This window comes from Pistacia vera, unplaced genomic scaffold, assembly GCF_008641045.1.
Source record: "Pistacia vera cultivar Batoury unplaced genomic scaffold, PisVer_v2 Contig199, whole genome shotgun sequence".
In the NCBI taxonomy this organism is placed as follows: Eukaryota; Viridiplantae; Streptophyta; class Magnoliopsida; order Sapindales; family Anacardiaceae; genus Pistacia; species Pistacia vera.
Window position 1 is genome coordinate 284,877 of NW_022196000.1, and position 25,578 is coordinate 310,454.

Sequence of the window (25,578 nt, forward strand, 5' to 3'; positions counted from 1 at the left end):
TCATTATTGGATCATGATCAAAGAGTTGACAACGTAACTCTATGATTAATAATTTAATGGTTGTTTTTGGTCTATTACTAGGAGCTTTAATGGACTTGTAGAAAGTTTTAGATTTTTTTTTTAATTTTATAAAAATTAATTTATTAGACTTTATTATTATAATTATATTAAAAATATCTCTTAATCGTAATAAATAAGTATAATGATCTCATTTCTTCCATTTTTTTTCTTTTAATATATAAAATTCAACATACACTTTCTTATCTCTCATTCCATGCCACTCTTCTTTTATTTTTTGGTTTTGCCCTTGTTGACCACTTTCAACTAAATGTGGATTTTGAAGATGAAAATATATTTTTGGTTTTGCCCTTGTGACGACCTTCAACTAAACATGGATTTTGAAGATGAAAATATTTTTTTTGGTTTCGCTGTAGTTGATGACCTTAAACTAAACATGGAATTTGAAGATAGAAAACCCTAAAATGTGTATTTATACTTGGTGAATACTAAACTTAAATCAATATCATAAATTAATTAAAGAAAGTAGAATTACTTAAAATTAAGAAGGTGGGGGCTTGATGTGATAGCATGGAGACATCATCTAGAAATTAATATAACAAAGAAAATGTGAATATTGCACACGTTATGACAGCCTCTTCCCCACTTACGTTACGTACTTGCTTGGAACCTCCCTCCCAACCATAACAATCAATGACACTCAGCTCTCCTTCCTCTCTTACAAACAATTACCCGTCCTCCCTTGACGTTTGATATTGTTACAATAACCACCCTTAAGGTTTTATTATTATTATTATTTTTTTTTTATGTGCTTTGTATCATGTTAGAGTTCTAAAATTACTTAAATATATCTTACCAATGTAGATATTCCAATAATAATAATAATAATAGCTTGTATGAAAAAAGTAATCAATTCTTTTGCTTTCTTAGTTCAATGGAATGGCCAATCGACTAAAATTTTAAGTTTAATATATTGATATTTTAGTGACAAATCCTATAAATCTAATGTAGTGTTTCATCTATTGATCTTTCACAAAAAGTGTTTGTTTCAAAAATAGGTTGGATCCTACTAACTACACTGCTGTTTTTTTTTTTTAATAACCAGACGGTAAAAAATGCATAATTCCACGAATTATACATATAAATGAATAGAAAATCCTATATAGAAATCATAGCATTTCGTGATTTATTGGTACATCTACTTTGATTCTCTATCAACGAAACCGAGGAGCACTTTTGACTAACAACACTTAGATTTTGAGGTGAAACAGTTATTTATAAAACATTAAGGGTGTTAAAAGAATTAACCTCCTCACTATTGACCCCAACGTAACAATCCTTTCTTCTCTCCTCTATAAGTACACCTCTAAACCTTGGTCTTCACTCCGCTAAAATCTCACTCCAATCTCAAACCAATATAACTCGATATAAGTCAACCACAACCAAATGGAAGATCATCATCAAGCCCTCGCCCTTCACAACGATCATCCAGAGCCAACTTACCGCGGGGTTCGCAGGCGCAAATGGGGCAAATGGGTGTCGGAAATTCGGCAGCCAGGGACCAAAACAAGAATATGGCTCGGCAGCTATGAGACACCGGAAATGGCGGCTGCAGCCTACGACGTTGCAGCATTGCACCTAAGAGGACGCGCGGCGCACCTCAACTTTCCCGAACTGGCGGAGAGCCTCCCTAGGCCAGCGAGTTCCACCTCTGAAGACGTTCAAATAGCGGCTCAGCAGGCTGCTTTGAGGTTCAGAAGATCACCGAATGGTGGAGGCGAAAGTGTAAGTAAAGTTGAAAGTAATTTAGGACCAGTAAGAGTTGGATTGTCGCCGAGTCAGATACAGGCCATCAATGAGTCGCCATTGGATTCGCCGAAGATGTGGATGGAGTTGGGAGCAGGAACATTTTTCTTGGGTGAGCAAATGGATGGGGGGTTTTGTGAAAATTTTCAAAGTTTTAGTAGTGAATGGGCAGATGATGAAGATATGCAGCTTGTTCAGTCTATATGGGATTATTAATTCATTAATTAATTAATCATAAGTCATAACATTTTCGTGAAAATATATTAATTAGTAGTAATTAGTAGATATTAATTTCAATCATTCATCCAAAAGGGGGGAAATTAATAAAAATATATGAATTTATTTCTGAATCAAATGAAATTGATGAGTTGTTTTTTTTTTCTAACTCATTTAGTGTGTAAAAGATGTGCAATTTTTCTGTGTACTACTTGCTATTGAGAACAGTGCAAAAAAATGTGCATCTGTCTCTAATATTCTTTATATATAATGAAGGTACATTTATTTATATGGNTATCAACGAAACCGAGGAGCACTTTTGACTAACAACACTTAGATTTTGAGGTGAAACAGTTATTTATAAAACATTAAGGGTGTTAAAAGAATTAACCTCCTCACTATTGACCCCAACGTAACAATCCTTTCTTCTTCTCCTCTATAAGTACACCTCTAAACCTTGGTCTTCACTCCGCTAAAATCTTACTCCAATCTCAAACCAATATAACTCAATATAACTCAACCACAACCAAATGGAAGATCATCATCAAGCCCTCGCCCTTCACAACGATCATCCAGAGCCAACTTACCGCGGGGTTCGCAGGCGCAAATGGGGCAAATGGGTGTCGGAAATTCGGCAGCCAGGGACCAAAACAAGAATATGGCTCGGCAGCTATGAGACACCGGAAATGGCGGCTGCAGCCTACGACGTTGCAGCATTGCACCTAAGAGGACGCGCGGCGCACCTCAACTTTCCCGAACTGGCGGAGAGCCTCCCTAGGCCAGCGAGTTCCACCTCTGAAGACGTTCAAATAGCGGCTCAGCAGGCTGCTTTGAGGTTCAGAAGATCACCGAATGGTGGAGGCGAAAGTGTAAGTAAAGTTGAAAGTAATTTAGGACCAGTAAGAGTTGGATTGTCGCCGAGTCAGATACAGGCCATCAATGAGTCGCCATTGGATTCGCCGAAGATGTGGATGGAGTTGGGAGCAGGAACATTTTTCTTGGGTGAGCAAATGGATGGGGGGTTTTGTGAAAATTTTCAAAGTTTTAGTAGTGAATGGGCAGATGATGAAGATATGCAGCTTGTTCAGTCTATATGGGATTATTAATTCATTAATTAATTAATCATAAGTCATAACATTTACGTGAAAATATATTAATTAGTAGTAATTAGTAGATATTAATTTCAATTATTCATCCAAAAGGGGGGAAATTAATAAAAATATATGAATTTATTTCTGAATCAAATGAAATTGATGAGTTGTTTTTTTTTTCTAACTCATTTAGTGTGTAAAAGATGTGCAATTTTTCTGTGTACTACTTTCTATTGAGAACAGTGCAAAAAAATGTGCATCTGTCTCTAATATTCTTTATATATAATGAAGGTACATTTATTTATATGGATTGCTTTGTATCCTTAATTTTTTTTTTCTTATTTTTTAAGTTATTACAACATTGATCTAATATAATGAAGGTACATTTATTTATATGGGTTGCTAATTTGTATCCTTAATTTTTTTTTCTTATTTTTTAAGTTATTACAACATTGATCTAATATAATGAAGATACATTTATTTATATGGGTTGCTTTGTATCCTTAATTTTTTTTCTTATTTTTTAAGTTATTACAACATTGATCTATAGTTATAATATTAATCTAATAATATAATTTTTATAATAATATGAGCTTATATGTTATGAACAGTATTTCAATGTTCTAAGTTTTACGTTACATATTTTGTCTTTCTTTTGAACCTTGTTTAACGATATATATTAATTAGTAATTAATTTTTGTTGATATTAATAAACATATATTCGAATATTAAAAAATATCTACATTTCATAAATTTTGTTAGATTAAAAAGTAACATTTCTAAAAAATATCTACATTTCATAAATTTTGTTAGATTAAAGAGTAACATATATATATATATATATTAAGGTATTTTATTTTCAAACTTAATTAAAAGGGAGAAATTAAAAAAAAATTATATATTTGTAATTTTGTATCCTTTGAGCCATGTCAAGCCACGTGGGTGTTTAATTAATATTTAATATTTTAGCATCATGCATATAAATAGGTTGGAGGAAGTTTCATATAAAAATAAAAAAATTATGAAATAGAGATGGAGAAAACAATACTCAGAGTTGACCATGAAGATCTCTTTTTAATTAAAAATTAGGTAATATTGTTGTGTGTTTAATTAAGAATACCAAAACAAAAGTCTTCTTATTATATTCAATTAATATTTCATTTTTCTAAGTAATACCAACTAATCACAGCCCAAAAGATTTCCAATTAGACTTTTGGGAAAAAGGACACTTTGGTAAATTTAAGTGAGTGTGTTCTCAATTTTTTTTATTTTTTTTTTATTTTTATTTTTTTTACGGTATAAAATGTATGTAGAATACTTGTTTACTTATTATTTTTATTTGTTAAAATAAAAAACATAAAAGATAGATAATGTTAAGGATAAATAAAAAAATCAAAAGCAAACAAAACATAAAAAACGATGTTTTTTTTTTATATTTTCATTTTCCAACTTCTTACAATTTCATATTTATTATTATATAACTTTTTATATTAGAAATAAGACAAAAACTAAAAATAATACTCAACCCCACCGAAGTATTTTTTACCTACAATTGTTATAATGTAGGGTCTTGTCCTTTTATAAATTGAATAAATAATTTTATTTACGCAACATCATGATATAAGATTACATATAGACGTTATGTCAATTTAAGGGATGCATTATTAATTAATTTGAGTTTTGGCCATGGCTTCTGTTAATGCATTAAACTCAATAAAACTTATTGCAACGTTAGGAGATAGAATTAGAAAACATCATGTCGTTTTTTTAATAAGCCATCCCCAAAAATTAGCTAATTTATCAATAATCTTACCAGCTAAATACTATAGTAACCCCCTTATATATATATATATGTTAACCGCAATTAACCAATAAATAATAATAAGAGTTTATGGTATCAATCCACCCGAGGTATGATAAAATAATAAACATCCCTTAAGGTTTCAAGAAAACGAAAATACAATGCAATTAAGTTTTATTTATTATTTTAAGGGTATAATTGATAAGTCGTTGAATTTTACGACTAAATTTATCCTTCAAATAAATCCTGTGTATTTTGAAAAAGTGTGATTGTTGAGTTGGTTATATATATATATATATATATATATATATATATATGTCCAAACCCCACGAATTAAACTATGAGATAACTAACAACCATAAACATTGTACCGCAAATTAATTGCACTTCTAAAGGTAAAAGACACAAGAAAAAAAAAATTGAGTATCCCCATCTCTCTCCCAAAATATATTTAAGTTAATGGATTCAAATCTATATTCATTCTATTTAAAAATATTAATAAATGACTTTTAATTTTTTTTTCTAAACTTAGATAACATCAATGAATATCAATTTTCTATATCTAAATCTAAATTTTATGATTATCAACTTTTTTTTTTTTTTTTTTTTTTAACGGATTTGTTTCTGTAAATATTCGCTAAAATGTTGAAGAACATGATCATCAAACTTTTTGTATTTCATCTTCTCCAATTATTATTTCTTTAAAAGAAAAACACAAAACAAAACAAAAATATGTTTTACTTTAATTCAAGTCTTTGTTGAACACCGTCCAAATCTACAGAGGGCCCAACTAGGCTTGACTTTATTTTCATGTGAAATGTCATGACTAGTCAACTTCCTTGACCAAATTGATTAAAAACTTAACCAATTAAGGCAATCCCTTACTGGAAGTAAAATTTGTATCTTTTCTTTAAATAAGTAATTGACAACTCCATCACATGGAAATGATCCACCTAATTAATATATTATTGATAATAAATAATGACGATCATTCATCATTTTACGAAATTATATTAGTATGAAATGTTGGTACTATAATTCTCAATTAATATAGTTACTATTAAACAGCAAATAGAGATTTCTATGAATAAAAAATAATAAAATAATTCACTACAAATATTTTACAATAATTTATAGTATTTTGTTACTATATTGAAACAAAGAGTTGTCTTCCAAAAGGAGGAGACCCCATGAGTAATAAAATATAACTGAGAACTTTTTCTCTTAAAAATAGTCAAACAATGTCTTTTGATTCCAATAAAAACTTTATAGACTCATTCAAAATGATTCAGCCCAAAACTATTTGGGTCCACTCCTATCTTTTTTTCCAGATTATGATTTTAATTTTGTTTTTAATGAAGTTTTAACTTTAGATATTACTATATGATATACTATAAAAATTTAATTGGTTACCACAATAATATATATATATTTTAATTGTCACCCATTAATTAAATACAACATTGTTTTTTAGTGGTGTAAGTGTATAGACTAGAAGGACGTATAATATGAAGAAAATAAAGATAAAAGGGGTCTGTAATATCTTTGCTTTTCTCAATCACTATGAAGTAAAAATGAAATGGAAGGGGGAATTTATAGCCAACACCCCACCCCACACCCCCACCCCCTTATCGGCTCAAAGCTAAGGCGTGGATGGACATTTTACAACACTCCCCCTTGGCATCCACCGCTTAAGCTAATTGTATTTAACTTTACTGAAGAAAAAACAAGAAAAACCCAGTGGGAAAAAAAAAAACTTAAGTAAAGAAATACAACTCTACTATAACGTGAAATTGGACATGCTTCATACTACTTCATTAAGTGGGACAGAACTTGATCAAGGAAAAAAAAGTACAATGCACATATGTCCAGTACAATAAACTTTTCTAAAAACTCCCCCTAATTGATGCTCCTTTTGATCAATGCTCCCCCTCATAATGGTAGAATTAATTTAGTAACTTATTGAGCCGTCGCATATCAATGTTATACACTAACTTTTCAAATGTTGATGTTGGGAAGGCCTTAGTGAATAAATCTGCAAGATTATCATTGGAGCGTATTTGTTTGATATCAATCTCTCGATTTTGCTGGAGTTCGTGTGTGTAAAAGAACTTCGGTGAAATATGCTTGGTTCTATCTCCTTTGATATATCCTCCCCTGACTTGAGCAATACATGCTGCATTGTCTTCATTTATAATTGTGGGGTCGGAGCATCAGAGTTATTTGGTAATTTACATGTACTTTCAATATAATGGATGACAAATCTTAACCGTATGCATTCTCGACTGGCTTCATGAAGTGCAAGAATCTTGAAGTGGTTGGAGGAAGTGGCAACCAATGTTTGTTTTATAGAGTGCTATGATATTGTAGTACCATTATAAGTGAAAACATATTTCGTCTACGAGCGGGCTTTGTGAGGATTAGAAAGGTACCCAGTATCTGTATAGCCAAGTAATTTAGGATCATTATCAGACTTCCTTGGATAAAATAATCCCAAGTCTTTTGTTCCACTGAGGTAACGAAAGACATGTTTGATCCCATTCCAATGTCGGAAAGTTGGTGCAAAGCTAAATCTTGCTAATAGATTCACTGCAAATGCTATGTTTGGTCTCGTACATTGTGTCAAATATAATAATGCATCTATTGCATTTAGATACGATACTTTAGGACCAAGTATCTTTTCGTCGTCTTCTTTAGGATGAAATGAATCCTTTTTAGGATCAAGAGACTAAACTACCATTGGGGTACTCAAGGGGTGAGATTTATCCATATAAAATTGCTTAAGGATCTTTTTAGTATAATTTGATTGATGAAGTAAAATTCCATCTGAACAATGCTCGATCTGCAGGCCGAGACAATACTTTGTTTTCCCTAAATCCTTCATTTCAAATTCTGTTTTTAAGTACTCAACAACTTTTGTGACCTCTTCAAGAGTCCCCATTAAGTTCATATCATCGACATAGACTGCCACAATTGCAAATCCTGATTCTGACTTTTTTATAAAGACACACAGGCATACAGGATCATTGATGTATCCTTCCTTAATAAGATATTCACTGAAACGATTATACATCATTCGTCCTGATTGTTTCGACCCATATAATGATCTTTGCAATTTTATTGAATACATGTTCCTTTTATTTGCTTATGGCACTTTGAGTCTTTCAAGGATTTTCATATAGATATCAATATCCAATGTACCATACAAATATGCAGTGACAACGTCCATGAGATGCATATCGAGTCATTCTGAGACTGATAAACTAATCAAGTATCGAAATGTGATAGCATCCATCACTGGTGAATACGTCTCATCAAAATCAATTCCGGGTCGTTGTAAGAAACCTTGAGCCACTAGTTTGGCCTTATACCTAGCAATCTCATTTTTCTCATTTCGTTTCCTTGTAATACCCATTTGTACCCTACGGGTTTCACATTTTAGGCGTTTGGACTACAGGTCCAAATACATTACATTTTGTTAAGGAGGTTAATTCTGCTTGAATTGCCTATTTCCATTTTGGCCAATCCTGTCTTCGTCGACATTCATCAACAGAACGTGACTCAAACTCATCATTCATAATTTAAGTAGTTACTGCGTATGAGAATATGTTATTGACAATAGTTGTCTCATGATTCCACATTTCTTTAGAGTGAGTATAGTTTATAGAAATTTCTTCATTTCTATGTTCTTGTATTCATTTAGAGTTTTCTTCCTCTTTAGGGGCTTGTGTCCTTTCAGGGATTGTTAACTCTTCTGGAGTTAGTTTAGAAAATTTGAAATTGCCAATTATTCAAGTATTATCAATATTGACACCTATTTGATTCTCTGCCTTTCATTTCCTAGGAATAGTATCCTTGGCTCCAATAGGCCTACCACGCTTCTGGCGTGTAATAGATGAATTGATCGCTGCCCGCATGGATTGTTCATTGGTAACATCAATCCTTGTTGGTGTATTGACAACAGGAATGTATGATCTCGTTATCTTTGCTGCATCTATAAATGCATTAGGGATTTGGTTGGTAATATTTTGCAAATGTGTTATTCTTTGCACTTCAATTTCAGATCGAGATGTGCAAGGATCTAAATGAGACATAAAATTCACTTTCTAGGAAAGTTCAGGCTTTACTTCAGGAGACTTTACCTTTTTCCCTAAAGATGAGAATGTTGTCTCATCAAAATGGCATTCTGCAAAATGTGCGATAAACAGATCGCCCGCAAGGGCTCAAGATATCTGATGATAGATGGTGAGTCATAGCTAACATATATTCCCAAACGACGTTGGGGTCCCATTTTGGTGCGTTGAGGGGGTGCAATTGGAACTTGCACATCACAACCAAAAGTTTTTAACTGGGATATATTAGGTTCATGTCCAAATACAAGCTGTGTTGGAGAGTATTAATGATATGCAGTAGGTCTTAAGTGAATTAACACTGTAGCATATAAAACAGCATGAGCCTAGGTAGAAGTTGGTAATAGCGTATGTAATAGCAAAGTTCTTTGTAATGACTTCTTTCTACTATCATATTCATACACTATATTAATAAAAATACAAGTATACTTATCAAAATCGTTGGGCCCAAAAATTTTCTTTACTTAATCTATACATTCTTTACATAGTACAATATCATTTGTACAAAAAGACTCTCAAAACAGTGGACAGTGTAGCCAAGTCTCCCTGCTTGCCGACGTCCATCCGACCATGTCCTCACCTATGTCCTGCAAAAACATAGAAAACAACGGGGTGAGCACAAAGATGCTTAGTAAGTAAATCCTCTACTCCACTATCCCCGTGTATCACTCTTCAATTCTTTCCTTACTCTTGTCCCTTTCTCTTATTCAATCTCTCTTGTTCTTTCTCTGTTTCTAGTTCTTACTGTTCTTTTCTTTCTTTCTATTCTTTCTTTCTCTCGGCTCTTTCTACTCTTTCTTTCTGTCTATTCTCATCACCCATGAGGGATATCATGATAACATGCATGGATGAGATGCATATGCAATAATGCAAAGCAATGCATTTTCTCTCTTTTTTTTTCTTTCTATTCTTTTCTTATTCTTTTCTCATGTTTTCTCATTCTTTCTCATTCTTATTCTCCCTTATTCATTTGCCCCATCGGTCTTGGTTGATGCATGATTCGGAACCCGTGCCATGTGAGTGTACTCTCTCTCGTGTATAGCCCTCATCCGCATGTATTCTCACGGGCTATACGAATTCTTTTCTCATTCTCATTCCGCTCTCTCATGGCGGAGACCGCTCTCTCACGGCAGTTTACATGCGGGTAATTCTACACTGAGCGTTTCCCCATCGCACAACCTATTCTCTTTTCTCTTCTTTAGCACTTTTTTATTCATTTATTCTCTAGTGCTAATTCTTTCTTTCTCTTTATTCTAAGAGAATTAGTTCTTTTCTTTATCTTTATTCTTAGGTTTTTCTTCTCCTTACTCATATTCTTTCTTTGTATTACACATAAACAATGCATATGATGGCCATGCCTAGAATCTTTCTTATTGCACTCATGAAATGCAAATAGCTATGTTGCATAAAGTAAGGCTCTCTACTTCTACTCATGCTCTCTTAGGCATTTCATCAAACAATATGTGTGCATACATAAACTCTACTCACTATAATTCTACTTCTTTCTTAACCATCCAAATTGGAGTTCAACTCATTTAAATCTCACACATCCTGCAAAGAAAACGCACTTCAAATATTCCTCTCAAATTCTTCTAAATCTATCCATACTTCTATCAAATTTTATCAACACAATCCACCATTCTCATGGTGGAAATCTCTTCATAAATCCACATTGAACTCATTCATAAATCCATCAACTCATTTCAAACATAAAAATTCAAGCATTAATCATATACAAATCTCTATACATCATTCAATCATGCAAATCACAACTTAGGTGGATTTACTTACCTTATACTCAAGTAGAATCTCTACTCTTGATGGCTTGATGCTTTCTCTTAAACCTTTAAGTGCTTAGGATCAACTTGTAACAACTTCTAGTCAAAAGCCCTCCAAAAATCCTTGGACAATTGAATGAAAGCTTGTGAGAATTGAAGGATGGAAGAGGCGGTGGAAAAGAAAGAATGAAAGGGTTTCTAAAGCTAAACCCTTAATATCTCATATTTTCTCCACTCCTTTCCATTTTACCCTTACTCTTTCTTAGGAATTCCAACTTTGCCCTTTAATTCTTTGCAAATGCACCCCCATTTAAACTATTCTCCATGCAATGTCCTTGCATCTCACTCCCCACTTTTCTTGCTAATTAGGGGTAGAATGGTCATTATGCCTCAAAGGAAGAATTCTCTAGAAACTCATAAAAAATTTCAGTCGAATCTTCGCCACGGTGAAGAGGAATTCTTCGCCTGGGCGAAAAATTCCAGGGCCTACGTCGCCGCGGTGAAGTCTGCCTTTCACCAATTTCAGGGCATTTAAGCAATGTCAACACATACACACTTAACTAAGGACACAAAAACAACTTTAAGGGCAAAATGAGCAAATATGAGTAACGTACCTCAAGCGGGCGTTACATTCTTGCAATTAATTAGATACACTTTATAAATGACTTTGCCATACCATTCTGGGTATGTACATGTGGTACTGGGTGCTCAACATCAATTCCCATTGCTATACAATAATCATCAAATGTCTTTGAGGTAAACTCACTAGCATTGTCCAAACAGATTGCTTTAATTGGGTAATATGGAAAATGTACCCGTAATCTAATAATTTGTGCCAGCAATTTAGCAAAGGCAACACTACGGGTAGATAGTAAACAAACATGTGACCATTGTGCCGATGCGTTAATCAGTACCATAAAGTAGCGGAACGGTCCACTTGGTGGATGAATATGTCCATATATGTCTCCTTGAATTCTTTGTAAAAATGATGGGAATTCTACACCAACTTTAGCAATGGATGGCTTAAGTGCCAATTTGCCTTGTGAGCAAGCAATACAAACACTCTCATTAGGTGACAGAATCTTCAGGTTCTTTAATGGGTGCTCATGTGAGTTTTCTATGATCCTACGCATCATAGTAGATCTTGTGTGACCAAGATGGTCATGCCAAATTTTAAAAAGTTCAGGATCAATAAACTTCTAGTTCATAATTGCATAGACTTCAATATTCTTTAGGAATGTATAATATAACCCTGATGAGAAAGCAGGGACTTTCTCCAATACATGTTTCTGGCATGGAATATTAGCAGTGATGCATAGAAACTCTCCATCATTTTCACTTAAAGTTTCAATGTGGTATCCATTGAGTCGTATATCTTTGAAACTAAGGAATTTTCTCTGAATTTGTTAAAATATAAAGCATCATAAATACTTAATTTAATTCCGCTTGGTAACACGAGTGTTGCTCTTCCAGAGCCCTCAATTATGTTTGCAGATTCTGATATGGTATTTATTTTAGCCTTAGTAGAGGTCAAATTACCTTAGAAATATTTTCTATCCCGAAGGATGGTGTGCGTTGTTGCATTGTCTACTATACAAATGTCTCCACCATTACTAGATATCGATGTCTTAGTTTCGAAGTCCATCTTTCAATAGGCATGCACTGTTACACTTGTTAAGCTATTCGTGTTGATAACATGTTATAATCTTAGTGATATAAGTGTAATGGATCAAAGAAGACAAAATGTTAAGAAAGTAAAGTCGAAATGGGGCTGTAAAACTTCTTTTCTTTTCACTTCATTGTAATAGTAAAATGAAGGGGAGAGGGGCTTTTATAGCCAACGCCCCCTCCTCCATTCACCGCCTCAAAGTTAAGGCGGTGGATGGCCAATTACAACACATTTTTTGTTTATTCTAGATCTAATCTCCTGTCCCTGTGGAAAGAAAAAGGAAAAAGAATTTCATGTTCTCCATCCAGTCAATATACAAACTCTATATAATAAGTGATGTATCATATTACGAATAAATGAAAAAAAAAAAATAATAATTCTATGCAATTTACATCGATCATTCTCCTTATATACTCCTGAAGTCTAATTATTAGTATGATTTGGTCATCCTAATATGAACGCATATATGTAGCTCTTGCTTAACGAAAAAATTCTTTTAATTAAACTTTGGTGGTAGAGGAAATTTTATCTTTCTAAAAGAAAATATATAAACTTAGTTAGGAGAATATCATAAATATTAACCCTAAAAAAAAGCATGTTTTATAAAAATAAAATAAAATCTTATATATATATCGTTTGATTTTAAGTAACATTCAATTATAATTTCTCAAACGTAAATTCTCAAACCTTGTATAATAATAACTTTTTCATAGATAAATATGTGAAATGAAATGAATGATAAATAGGAAAATTCTCCTCATATGCTTGTCATAAGAATTTATTATTTATTTACTTAGAAGTTATGTGCACAAATTATATACAAAAAAAAAAAAAAAAAAAAAATGTATAAAAACATATACACACAAATAGAAACTTGCACAAATTTTATAATAGATAATTCAAAATTAAAACCCTAATATTAAAAAATTAAATATAACTTGAGATTGAAATTACGTCAAATTGAAGCTTTATTAATCTTTATAGATAGGACGGTGAAAATCCCACATATATAAAACAAAACTAAAACAATCTGTTTAATTGTTTTGCAAAGCTCTACAAATATTAGTTGCTACTGTAGTTGTAGTCTTTTATAGAATAAAACGAAAAGTTTGAAGGAAAAATAGAGAGGAGAAAGGTTTTTTTTTTTAATTATTTTATTTAAGTTAAAAGATTTTATGGTATTTTTTTTTTAAATTATTATAATATAAGTGCATTGTTGTCATACCCTATAGATTAGCGACATAGTACCAATAAGAAACTAAATATTTTGATTAAAAAACATCATTAGCATATAGTATTAATATTTTAAATATAGATCATGATTAATAATAATAATAAAAAAAAGGAAGACATAAAATATAAAGATTTTAATATGATATAACATCATTAATTCCTTTTTAAGCAACTTCTCAACTCCTCGTTCTCAATAACATTAAATAATTCATTCTTATATATGAAATTAAAAAAAAAAAAAATGCAAGTATATATTAGTTTATCATTATGTTTTACTAAAGAGTAGTATTACGCATTCCAAAATATATCCTAAAATTCACATACAAAATGATGTGTCATTTTTGTAAGATCAATAATGTAAAATCACTCGGAACAACATGCATATATATTTATATAATACCTATTATCTACATGTTCATATAATATTCACATATACATTCATGGAATTTGTGGAAGCAAAATAACTTTAACACTAACCTCCAGTCATAGCAATTTGTTGTTGCTGTTTTCTTCAAAGATTACATATTCTTCCAATGCACTGCAATTTTCTCATAATGATGGTTTTGGGAATATCAGAATTAATTGTGTGTATTGTGGACCTATTCCCTTTTAAAGTATGTGGAAGTCTTCCCATTAAAGATAACTGCTGAGGTTAATTGCTCAACAGTTAATTATTTTATAAAACTAATAAGTAAAAGTGCAGGACCAAATAGTAATTTCAGTCAGTGAATTTAAATTAATTAAAATTCTAACAATTGTTTTTGGCAATGCCATATCATTCACCAACTTACCATTTCATTTAAATCTCAACACCACAGTGGATTACAAATAATTGGGATGAAAATTTTTGGGATAATTTTTTAGGATGAATAATATTATCGTTTATTAAAAATTACATATTTTGATTAAACATACCAATCTTCTTATGTTCAAATTATATGCAAAGTGCAAACTGTGTAATCTATTTAAGCTCTATATTTATATATATGTTTCTAGAAATCTTGTGCAGGTGTACCTTGAATTGATAGAATTAAAGCAGAAGAAGCGACAAATTTGAGTAAAATATACAGTTCCTATGCTTTATTTATTGTAGATACCGACACAAATTCCTCATCAAAACTGATCTTTGAACAGCTACTGGAGTTAATTACTCCGCTTTTTGACTAATCTCACCAACAAAAAACAAAAGATGGGTTTTCTTATGATTGCCGCTCCAATAACCCACAAAACTAACTTTTAAAAACTTGGTTGAGCAATCAAAGCAATGAATAATAAAAAATAGTGCCCTTTTTTCTCAAAAAAAAGAAAAAAAAAAAAATCTTTGGTAAAGAAAATTCTTTTATGGAGAATTTGTTAACTGTCAAAATCATGCAATTCTCCATTTCAAGATATTGACAGCCCACAAAAAAAAAAAAAAAAAAAAAAAAAAAAACCAGAAGTGGGGTAAATATCATATACCAATCTCAATAGCATTTACGATTAAACAAACAACATTAACATTAAATTATATTATAATATTCTGAGAGATATAGAGCAAACACTTATCCTTACTGTAATATTAAAAAATTAAAAGCTTGAAGGTGTAGTTTCCCATTGTGGCAATTCCAGTAATTCATTTCCAAATGGTTTCCCCATTTCAAAAAGCTTCTTTACTTTTCCTCGATAAAGCATTAAAATTTTTTAATTTATAAATAAAACCCCACTTAGATTCCATATTTCCAAATCATCCTATCTCGGGAGTGTTAGTCTTTTCCATCATTCAAATACTTTCTTCAAAGAGTAAGCATCTGATCCCAATCCCATCTTTTCTTTTCTTTGTTATTTTCCACCAACTTAAATCTACCCTTTGGAATCAATTCAGCTTCTGTGGCCCTTCTCATCATATCATTTCCACTTCCTTCACGCATCCACTCCTTTAATTTCTTTCCAACATGATGAATATTCAAAGCTCACTTATCTAGCACTTTCAATCCAACCATACAATTTTTGTCCATTTCAATTTTTATTCCCATGTTTTTCTCTTTCACATATTCGTTCTTAGACTTCTAGATAGCAACGTGTGATTCACTGAACTATTCAAACCTACCGCTATAGTAGAGATAACAAACTTCAAATTATAAAGGTTAATATGACCTTAATTTACAAGTCATTTTCTTTCACGGATTTGTTTTTGAACCTCTGGTGAATAAGTTATATAAAAACATTTGGAACATGTTTGATATAGAATTTAGATATAATATGATTTTTTTTTTTTTTTTGTGAAAATAAAAGATACAACAAATATTATGAAAATACGTTTAGTAGAAAAAAATTGAATGTTCTCGAAATCAGTTTTTAGATACAATTATTAAAAAAAAAAAAAAACATAGAAATAACAAACTTCAGATTATTAAAGGCTTGTTTTAAGTTACATATATTTTACAGACTCATGTCAAATACTCTTTTGAGTATGAAAGTTCATACAGTTTCAGCTTTGACCTCACTAGAAACCATTTCCTGACTTACAATCTGGATTATGCCTTGAAGTTGATGAACAACATCATTCATGGAAGGTCTTTCATTTTTCTTCTCCCTCACGCAAGCAAATGCAAGCTCTAGGAATAGTTTAGCACTCGTCAAGATATTTTCTGAGGGCTCCATCCCAATCAGCTTTTGATCCATCACTTCCATGATTGCACCATTCTCAGCTCTTTGGCTCACATATATGGTCAAGTTCACATCATCCGCCTCTCGCGAGAAGTCAATCGCTTTCTTCGAAGTCAGAAGCTCGTGCAACACGACCCCATAACTATAAACATCACTTTTATCGGTCAACTGATAGTTCCGATAGTACTCAGGATCTAAGTATCCCAGTGTTCCTTGAGCGCAAGTTGACACATGGCTCAGTCCTGGAAGAGCCAATCTTGAGAGACCGAAATCCGAAACCTTTGCATTGAACTCATCATCTAATAGAATATTTGTTGACTTGACATCTCTATGGTAAATGGGAGTATATGCAGCAGAATGGAGATAAGCTAGAGCTTCAGCGGTTTGTAAAGCGATTCTTAGCCTTGTTTCCCAGGTCAAAAATGGGGAATACTTTCCTTGTAAATGGTCAAAGAGGGTCCCGTTTGAAATGTAGTCATAGATCATCAATGGCTGCTCAGCTTCAACACAACAACCCAAGAGTCTGACCAAGTTCTTGTGGTTGACTTGTGAAAGTATCCCAAGTTCATTGAGAACTTGTTGGGTACTTTTAATGTTTCCCACTTTGGCTGCCTTGACTGCAACTACAGTTCCATCCTGAAGCTCTCCTTTGTACACTTCACCAAACCCACCACTCCCCAAAATCCTGTCTTTTGAGAACCCATTTGTTGCTTTCTTCACATCTTTCAGGTGAAAAATTCTTGCTGATTTCCCACCATTGCTCGATTTCAACAAGTCTTCTCTTGCCTTGGCGAGCTTCGCCTTGTTGGAAAGTTTCCGGGATTTTCTTACTGTAATTGCTGCCAAAGCAACACTTAAAGCAAAAAAAGAGATTAACCCAATTGACACTTTTACGGTGAGGCCAGTTTTATTGTTTCTCTTCTTTCTCAGGCAGGTTCCAAGAACATGATCCCATTTATAGCCGTTGTCGCAAAGGCAGCGACGAAAGAGGCCATTTGCATCGGCAGGTGAACATTTTGAAGCTCCAGAGCAATCAATCTGTGTTTTGCAAACTGGTTCTGAAGGAGGAGCCCACTGAATTTCTAATCCTTCTTCCCATTCATTAGCAGGCTTTTCAGGATCTAATTGAAGGATACTTCTGAAAGCTTTACAACCTGAACTGTGGAGCCTTATCTTGTATGCTGAAGGCATACCGCCCGCAACAAAAGTGCAACAAGGGTCAAGTTCATTGGCACACTGAACCGCTCTTTTTCTATCAACATGCCCCGAGCTCTCAAGGTATTTGTGACAAAGACTAGAAGGAGTACAATTCAGTGGCGAAACCAAGAGACGCGGTGAGCAATTGAAGAGGAATATAGTGTTAGATGAAGTGATGTTAAAAGGGAGAGACTGATTCAACCGAATTCCTTCACTCACTACCATATCTTGAGTAACACAAGTCCCAACTTGCCACGCAGATGGCTGCACCACCAAGCGTTGCGACAAAGCCATGATTCTAAGTACAAGGTAAGAACTTCCATTCAGGGCATCAAAGTAAAGCTTCTGAGAGTGAAAATCACAACGTAGGGAATAGTTTGAATCACCGCACTTGGGGTTTGTGCTCAAGGGATAAGGAACCTGCATAGAACCACAGTTTGGGCAGGTGATTTGAGAAGAACAAGAATGAATAAAGATTAGAAGAAAGAAAATATTAATATAGCTAGAAAGAAACAAGAGTTGAAGTTTAGCTATCATTTTGCACGAACAAAATGGAATTGAGCTAGGTGAAAGGATGATGGAACAAAGAGGAAGGAAATGGGGTACTTAAAAAGACCAGAGAAAGAGAATAAAGTAATATAAAACAAGAATTTTGAAAGTGATTACAAGAATCTTCATTTAAAATTTTCAAACTTTTTTATGATTGACAGAAGCTATGGATTCTTTGTGGAAGGAATTTATTGGTGTGATATCTATGTAAGGAAATGTATTACCAAGAAAGGCTATGAATTGTGTTATATTTTCTAGATGCATTTAAGTTTGTTTGTGGTGTTGAAGAGCTGATCCCCATGATTAAGAGCAATATCTATTAGAATAATTAAAGGAGAAATTAAATTTTTTAATTAATATCAGCAAAAAGACATGCATGATACATAAAATCACAAACAAAACAAAATCCCATCTCTTTTGTGAGTGATCCTAACCAATTTAAATTAATTATTAAATAATATTATCAAAGATTTCAACCAAATTTACCAGTGGGATTGAATTAGCTTGATAAACGAAAATTATTAACCGGCAATCAGCAAAATCCTACGCGTTTAAAAATATTATTACAAATTATTTATGTGTTGATACAGAAATCTGCATCAACCAGCGAAATCTAATCGACCTTGCCGAGATCAGAACTGATGTGTGCATGATTATGGGTAATCAGCGATGAGTGAATGATAATGCCAGAAAGTAAATGACAAAGAGAACTTTTAAAGTGGTTCGGCGAAGTAGTTGCCTACGTCCACTGTGCGTTGTGTATATGTTGTGAGAGCTTACAATGTGGTTTTAATCCAGAATTCGTCTCCCCTTCCTCATCATTTTAGGGGGTTTATATACAAGATTTACATAAAGAAAATAGCGAAATTAAGGGGATTACAAATGATTTGAATCACAATTCCGATATCCTTGCAATTGAGCGCTATGATCGCGCAGCGATAACTGTTGATCAAGTCATTCCCGCGATATTTGGGATCTAAAGTAATCTGGGGATTGATTGATTAATTCCTAGGATTGTCTGCGACTAGCATGTGCTGGGTTGAGCTATGGCTCGACCAGCTTATGCTGGGTCGATCAAACATAGTTGCTGAGATCATTCTGGGCTGAGCTATATCCTCGCGTTGGCCCGAGCTTAGCAGAAAAACCACAAACAACATCTGCTCCCTAGTGTTCAATGCTCATTTCAGGCTTTGAAGACTATGGCTCGACTTGACGCCAAGCTCGGCTTCAGCAGTGAGTCTTAGAGTGCATGCTCGATTGAGCTTCCATGACCGACCTTACACGTGGTCTACGTTCTTCACACTTGGACATTATTACCTGTGCCACCTGTCAAAACTCAGAATACAAAAAGTTAGGGTATAAATGTAATTTCCACATGGTCGTGTTGCATTAAATGTGGTAGCCTTTGTCAGTTACGTTTCGTTGCGCATGGGCGATAAAAGCTGTTCACGTGCGAAGTTGAGGCGTCATGCGGCGATGGTTATCATTTTCGATGGTTTGTCGCACCTCGTGGATGGTAGACACGTGGCCACGTCCAAGGGCTAAGATCGCTCAATGAATGAAGGGCTAGGATCAGTTGTAAGTCGATGGTCAAGATTGAACTCCACCCTTTTGTCTTCCATGCAAAAATCACTATAAAAGGTGGCAAATATTCAGAACAACCACTTTGAAAGTTCTTCCACCCTTATGCTTTTCGTTGCCGTTGCTTTTACATCTTTACGGTGGTCTTTCTTACGAGTTCTTAGCACTCTTCTTTATTCTGGTAAGACTTCGTTCTCTTCCTTGCTCATTTTTTGACTTTTGTGCTAAAGGGTGGCTGCTGTAGTGGCCACATTGGATGTTTTAAGGTTTTAGTAGGGTTTTTGGGGTTCATTTCTAGTGGTCTCGAGTTTTAAAGGGGTTTAATCGCGGTGGCCACCGGTGTCCTGGGTAGGTCGTGTGACTTCATTGTGTTGTGCGAGTTATTTTAGGTGCCTGAGATAGAAGCGAGTGTGGAATGGTCGTCTAGTTGTTCAAGCTCTAACACATGTTCGCTTCTTTTTTCAAGTACCCAGAGTCGAGTTACAACCATGTCCTCGTCTAGTAGTCACACAATAGATTGAATATTCGATTCACCAGTTGGCTCGGTAGCACTAGGGGATGTGTCCCCTGGGATATCTGAAGAGTTAGTCACCAGAAGCTCGGACCCCGACACTGCAGGCTTATCCGATTGTGCTTTGATCCATCTGACTCATTCCCCATCGTCTCCCGCTCACAGGCTACGAAATGAGCCATAATCCTGAATCACTATCAGGGATCTTGAACGCATCAAGCGACCTATGCGCTGCAATTCAACCTAATGGCCTTGGGAGAACACTCTCAGAAGAACCTTCCAGCCGGATGGGTGGCAATTTTCGAGACTCTCCTCAAGTGCGGGGTATCCATTCCCCTGCACCCTTTCATCGATAAAGTGTTGAGGCAATTCGACATTGATCCTCTCCAACTGACGGCCAATTTTTACTTGATCATTACAGGGGTATACATCGCGTACATGATCATTGAGCTAGGCGAGCTGTCCGTCGAAGAGTTTGTCCTCTTGTACAGACTTAAAAAGGGGCAAGGCCAGACATACTACCTTTCTAAGGCGAGGAAAGTACATTTCAACGGGCTGGTCAATGTCCCGAAGAAGTTCCCACACTGGGATTCCCAATTCTTCTTCAACGAAGCTGGGATGAGCGGTGTCTTCGCTCCGAAAGTGAGTAAGGCCTTGGTCACTCGCGTGCACGAGGATGAGTTTCGAGCTTTGCTTCATTATCTGACCGAATTACTTTATATTGCAGTTAACGTAGAGCAGAGCTATCAATGTCCATGAGCTTTTTATGCTTCCTCACCTAAAGGTGTATGACTTTTGTAGGGACGAGGCCAGATTTTTAGCGCTTTTGAAAAAATGTAAGTTGTTGCTTGCTTGTGTTTGATTTTCCACGTAAATTGATCGCTAACTTGTTTCCCTTTTCCTTGCAGAAATGTGGGCCGAGAAACCCAAAATCCTTAAGAAGAAAACGGCGGACAGCCGCCTAGAAGGCGCCGACTAATTTGGTGACAAAACAGCCTACGGATGCTGTTAGCACGAAACGCGCCAAAGGCGAGCTTGCAAATGGCCTAAGCGTGAAGAAATCCGCGACCACTTCTAAAGTGGTTGGTGAGAAGAGCACCACCGGCCCCCCTAAGAGGCCAACAAAGAAGACATCCGAGCCAACTATAGGCTTGGGAAAAGGTAAAGTACCCGAGCAGCATGATGGCTGAGGGAAGAAGAAGGTGACTGAGCCTCATAGGGGCTCGGGCAAAGAGGTTTCCACACATGTTGGCAGTCTTAGCCAAGAAGAAGCTCGCTCTTGCGGGTGCGACAGCTGCTCTAAGAGGGAGTAGACCTGGCTCGTCCAAGCTAAAGGATGGGGAGAGACGGGCGAAGCGACCGAGGCTAATGTCGACACTCTGATGGACCAACTCCCCAACCATATTGGTGTTGGGGTTCGGTGGCTAGGGATTGCGTCACTTGGTGAACATTCGCAGCCGTTAGGGACTCGACTCCCTCCTAGATATTGGCCTTAACCTGCAGCTATGTGGCTAAGGTACTGGTAACTCGCTTCCCTTTTTTGAATGCTACTTTTGTTTATTGCTCGCTTCTCACCTTTTCGCTTTCAGGTTGCCATGGCGAGCCGACTCCTGTACAAAGAATGTAGCCAAACCTTGAAGGGAACTCATAAGGGATGGATGCTAGTGGAGACGGTAAAGGAGGATGCCTTGGCCAGGGCCAAGGTTGCGAAGAAAGAGAGGGAGACTAGGCAAGCCGAGCTTGAATGCCTTAGGGAGGAAATTGCGGCCTTTGAGGTCAAGGAAAGGGAGTTCCTTGACAAACTCAAGGCGAGCGAGGTTTCTCGGGGTAAGGCTGAAGCCAAGGCAGCCAAGGCCGAATAGAGTTTGGCTCAGTTGCGAGGAGCCAACAACAAACTAAACTCTAAGCTTTCCTTGGCTCAGAAAGTAGTAGCGAGCTAGGAGGCCAAATTCAAGTAGACTTCGCTCAACCTTACCCAGGAAACTGTAGGTCGGCAATATGTTGAAGTTGAGGTCGAGCAACTCAGGCTTAGGATTGAGGAGCTGAACTAGGCCGTCACTACTCGATCTTGGAAGACATTGGTCTTCCTTGTGCGGAAATTATGGAAGGCTCACTTGTTGATAGACTTTTCTTTCCTTCTGCAAGCTTATCAGAAAGAGATCGAAAGGATGCAAATCGAGGCTTAGGGGATGACCTACATGTACTCGGATGACTCTGGGGATGATGGCAAGGGCCAGGAAAAGGTCGAGGAGGCTAGGCCCAAGTTGGAGGTCAAAGACTTGGTTCTTCTGACCACAATCCTCCTGAGAGAGGTTCCCGAGTGCGAGGTCGAAGAGGAACGCCCGACTCCCCCATCAGCTTGAAGAATCTTAGTCTTTTTTTTTGTTGCCCGAATGTAATTAAACTTTTAGTTAATGAAAGAACATTTTTCAACGTTTCTCTTTTGAGCAATGATTGTTTTATTTCTACGGAGTCATTTAATTCATCCTAATCGGACCTTGAGACCCGAATTTTGCTCCAAGTCATGCATAGTTCGCTTCTTTAGGAGTTTTTGCGAAAAAATCTTTATGCGACGTTTGACATTGATTTCGGACTCATTGTGCTTTTCGGGCTTTTGCCGCCGACTTAAGACCAATTTTTTTCGACGTGCTTTTTCTTGGATTTTTCCAAGTTTAACTTCGTCGACCTGGGATTTTCAATCCCGTTTATGTGAGGAAATCTGATATGATGATAAACTTTGATTTTGGACTTTACTGTCCCTTTTGAGGTCTTTGGTCGCCGGCTTAGAGCCGATTTCCTTCTATGTGTTTTTTTCCTTTATTTTAAAACTCAAGTTTAACTTCGTCGATTTAGGATGTTTTATCCTCAAAGAGTTGGATTTTGGCGTGGTTTTTTTGAGGTAAGGTGCCTTTCTTGGACTCTTGACTCTGAGTTTTCTTTTGGAATTTCATCACTTAGGTCGCGATTTATTGATTAGTAGTTAATTGCCAGCAAGCTAAAAAATGTAAATTATGAATAAAGCAAGTACTGAATAATACCTCTCTTATTGATCGAGTGTTTCGGCTATAAACAACCTTACAACAAATGCAATTCATAGAAATAAATAGAACCCAAGCTGCTTATTGGTAATACCTTCGCAAGTGCTCGGCGTTCCAAGCTCGCATTATTACTTCGCTGTTGAGGCGTTCCAGGTGGAAAGTTCTTGGTACAAGCTTTTTGGAGATCCTAAAGGGACCTTCCCACCTGGGTCCTAGTGCCCCCAAGTTTGGGTTTTGGGTACCTTGGATGACCTTCCTGAGAACTAGGTTGTCCACTTCAAAGTCTCTATTTCTAACTTTGGTATTGAAATACCGCTTGGCCCGTTGTTGATAAGAGGCAAGCCTTAACTGAGATTTGACCCAATGTTCTTCGATCAGGTCTAACCTCAGACAGAGTAGGTCTTCGTTGGCTTCTTCTTCAAAGATTTCTCTTCGGAACAAACTGATTCCTACTTTGACCGGGACCATTGCTTTATATCCACAAGACAAAGAAAATGGGGTCTCACTCGTCGAGCTCTTGGCAGTCGTTCTATAAGATCATAGAGTTTTCGACAGCTCGTCGGCCGACCTCCCTTTAAGGTCATCAAACTTTTTCTTTATGGTGTGCTTGATTACTTTGTTCACAGCCTCTACTTGTTCATTGGCTTGAGGTCAGTAGACGGCTGTAAAACTTTTTTTGATATCTAGCCGCTTGCAGAAGGTCTTAAAATCCTTGCTGTCGAGCTGCTTCCCATTGTCGGTTATTATTATGTGGGGAATTCCAAACTGACAAATGATGCTCTTATAGACAAAATCTTTCAGCCTGTTCAACGTTATCGTTGCCAATGGCTCGGCTTCTGCCCACTTGGTAAAGTAATATACGGCAACAATCGTAAACTTAACGTCCCCTTTTCCTTGAGGTAAAAGGCCAATAAGGTCGATGCCCTAGATCACGAATGGCCAAGGGCTTGTCAGAGTGGTCAATTCTTGTAGGGAAGCTCATAGAGTTTGTGTAAATCTCTGGCATCTGTCACATCTACGGACATAGTCTGCTGCATTATCATAAATCGTTGGCCAATAGTATCCCTAGCAGAGCACCTTGTAAACTGGAGATATACCCCCTACGTGGTTTCCGCATATAACCTCATGTATCTCTCGTAGAATATAATTTTCATCTTCGTGGTCAATACATTGCAGCAACGGTACATTGAAGCCTTGCTTGTACAGTTTATCGTTGATGAGCATGTACCAAGCTACTTTTGTTTGGAGTGTTCTGGCTTCAGTCCTGTCCTTTGGCAGTGTGTCATCTTTTAAGTAGGCAATGATTGCATCCATCCAGCTATACCTTTGACTTGTGGCTAACACTAGATTTTGTGAAGTGGAGATGCTTGCTTTTAGGAGGAATTTAATCGGGATTGAATCAGCCTTCTCATTATTCATTGCAGAGGCCAAGCGAGCTAGTCCATCTGCCTGCGAGTTTCTCTCCTTTGGGACCTAGTGGATGGTAAAGTACCTAAACTATCTGAGCTCGGTCTCCACTTGCTGGAGGTAAGATGCCATCCTGTCTTCCTTTGCCTGGTATCCCTCGGTAACTTGATGGACCGCGAGTTGTGAGTCACTATAGATCTTGATGGACTCTGCCCCAATTTCCCTGGAGAGAGGAAGACTTGCGAGCAATGCCTCATATTCAGCTTTGTTATTGGAGGCGTTGAACCTGAATCTTACAGGAACTCTGATTGGATCTCCCTCCAGACTTTTGAGCAAGAGGCCTACTCCTGCTCCTTTTTAATTCAAGGAGCCATCTATATACAAAGTCCATAGCATAAGTCATCACTCTTTGGTTTCTGTTGCTCAATCTCTCCCGATGTATCTACCTTTGGCGGGCTTGACTCGGCGTTTAGCTGATAGGAGAATTCAGATATAAAATCCACCACGGCTTGGCCTTTGATCAATGTCCTTGGGATGTACTTGATGTTGTGCTGACTCATCTCCATTATCCACTGGATTAGTTTACCCGATGCCTTGGGCTTTTGCGTTATTTTCTTCAAAGGGAAGTTCTCAACACATGGATGGAGTGTGCTTGGAAATAGGGTCGTAGCTTCCTAGCGGCAACAACAAGGGCGTAGGCGAGCTTTTCCATTTTGGGTACCTTATCTCCATGTCAAGTAGTCTCTTGCTCTCATAGTACACGGGCCATTGTATTCCTCCCTTTTCGCATACCAACGCCATGTTGATAGTGGATTTGGATACCGACAAATATAGTAGTAGCGGTTCACCCTGGATGGGCTTTGACAACAGGGGGGTTGCCCGAGGTGTTTCTTCATCTCCTAAAAGG

At 36.0% G+C, this 25,578-nt stretch overlaps 3 protein-coding genes across 3 annotated transcripts; 2 read left to right on the forward strand and 1 right to left on the reverse strand.

The window, feature by feature from the left end:
- The first annotated feature begins 1,425 nt into the window (after window positions 1-1,425).
- On the forward strand, window positions 1,426-2,296 carry LOC116128313 (ethylene-responsive transcription factor ERF022-like). The gene has a single exon (XM_031414022.1). The coding sequence runs from the start codon at window positions 1,465-1,467 to the stop codon at window positions 2,038-2,040; it is 576 nt and encodes a 191-aa protein (XP_031269882.1). The 5' UTR covers window positions 1,426-1,464; the 3' UTR covers window positions 2,041-2,296.
- Window positions 2,297-2,524: 228 nt separating this feature from the next.
- LOC116128318 (ethylene-responsive transcription factor ERF022-like) lies at window positions 2,525-3,198 on the forward strand. The gene has a single exon (XM_031414025.1). The coding sequence runs from the start codon at window positions 2,571-2,573 to the stop codon at window positions 3,144-3,146; it is 576 nt and encodes a 191-aa protein (XP_031269885.1). The 5' UTR covers window positions 2,525-2,570; the 3' UTR covers window positions 3,147-3,198.
- Window positions 3,199-16,126: 12,928 nt separating this feature from the next.
- On the reverse strand, window positions 16,127-20,205 carry LOC116128283 (wall-associated receptor kinase-like 20). Its single transcript, XM_031413994.1, is given in 4 exon segments — window positions 16,127-18,149; window positions 18,152-18,190; window positions 19,452-19,460; window positions 20,185-20,205. Coding segments are annotated over 4 exon segments (2,019 nt in total). The 3' UTR covers window positions 16,127-16,199.
- Window positions 20,206-25,578: the final 5,373 nt, after the last annotated feature.

Excerpts from the sequence above, each read along its gene's own strand:
- LOC116128313 (XM_031414022.1), top strand. The coding sequence starts at position 1,465 with ATGGAAGATCATCATCAAGCCCTCGCCCTTCACAACGATCATCCAGAG.
- LOC116128318 (XM_031414025.1), top strand. The coding sequence starts at position 2,571 with ATGGAAGATCATCATCAAGCCCTCGCCCTTCACAACGATCATCCAGAG.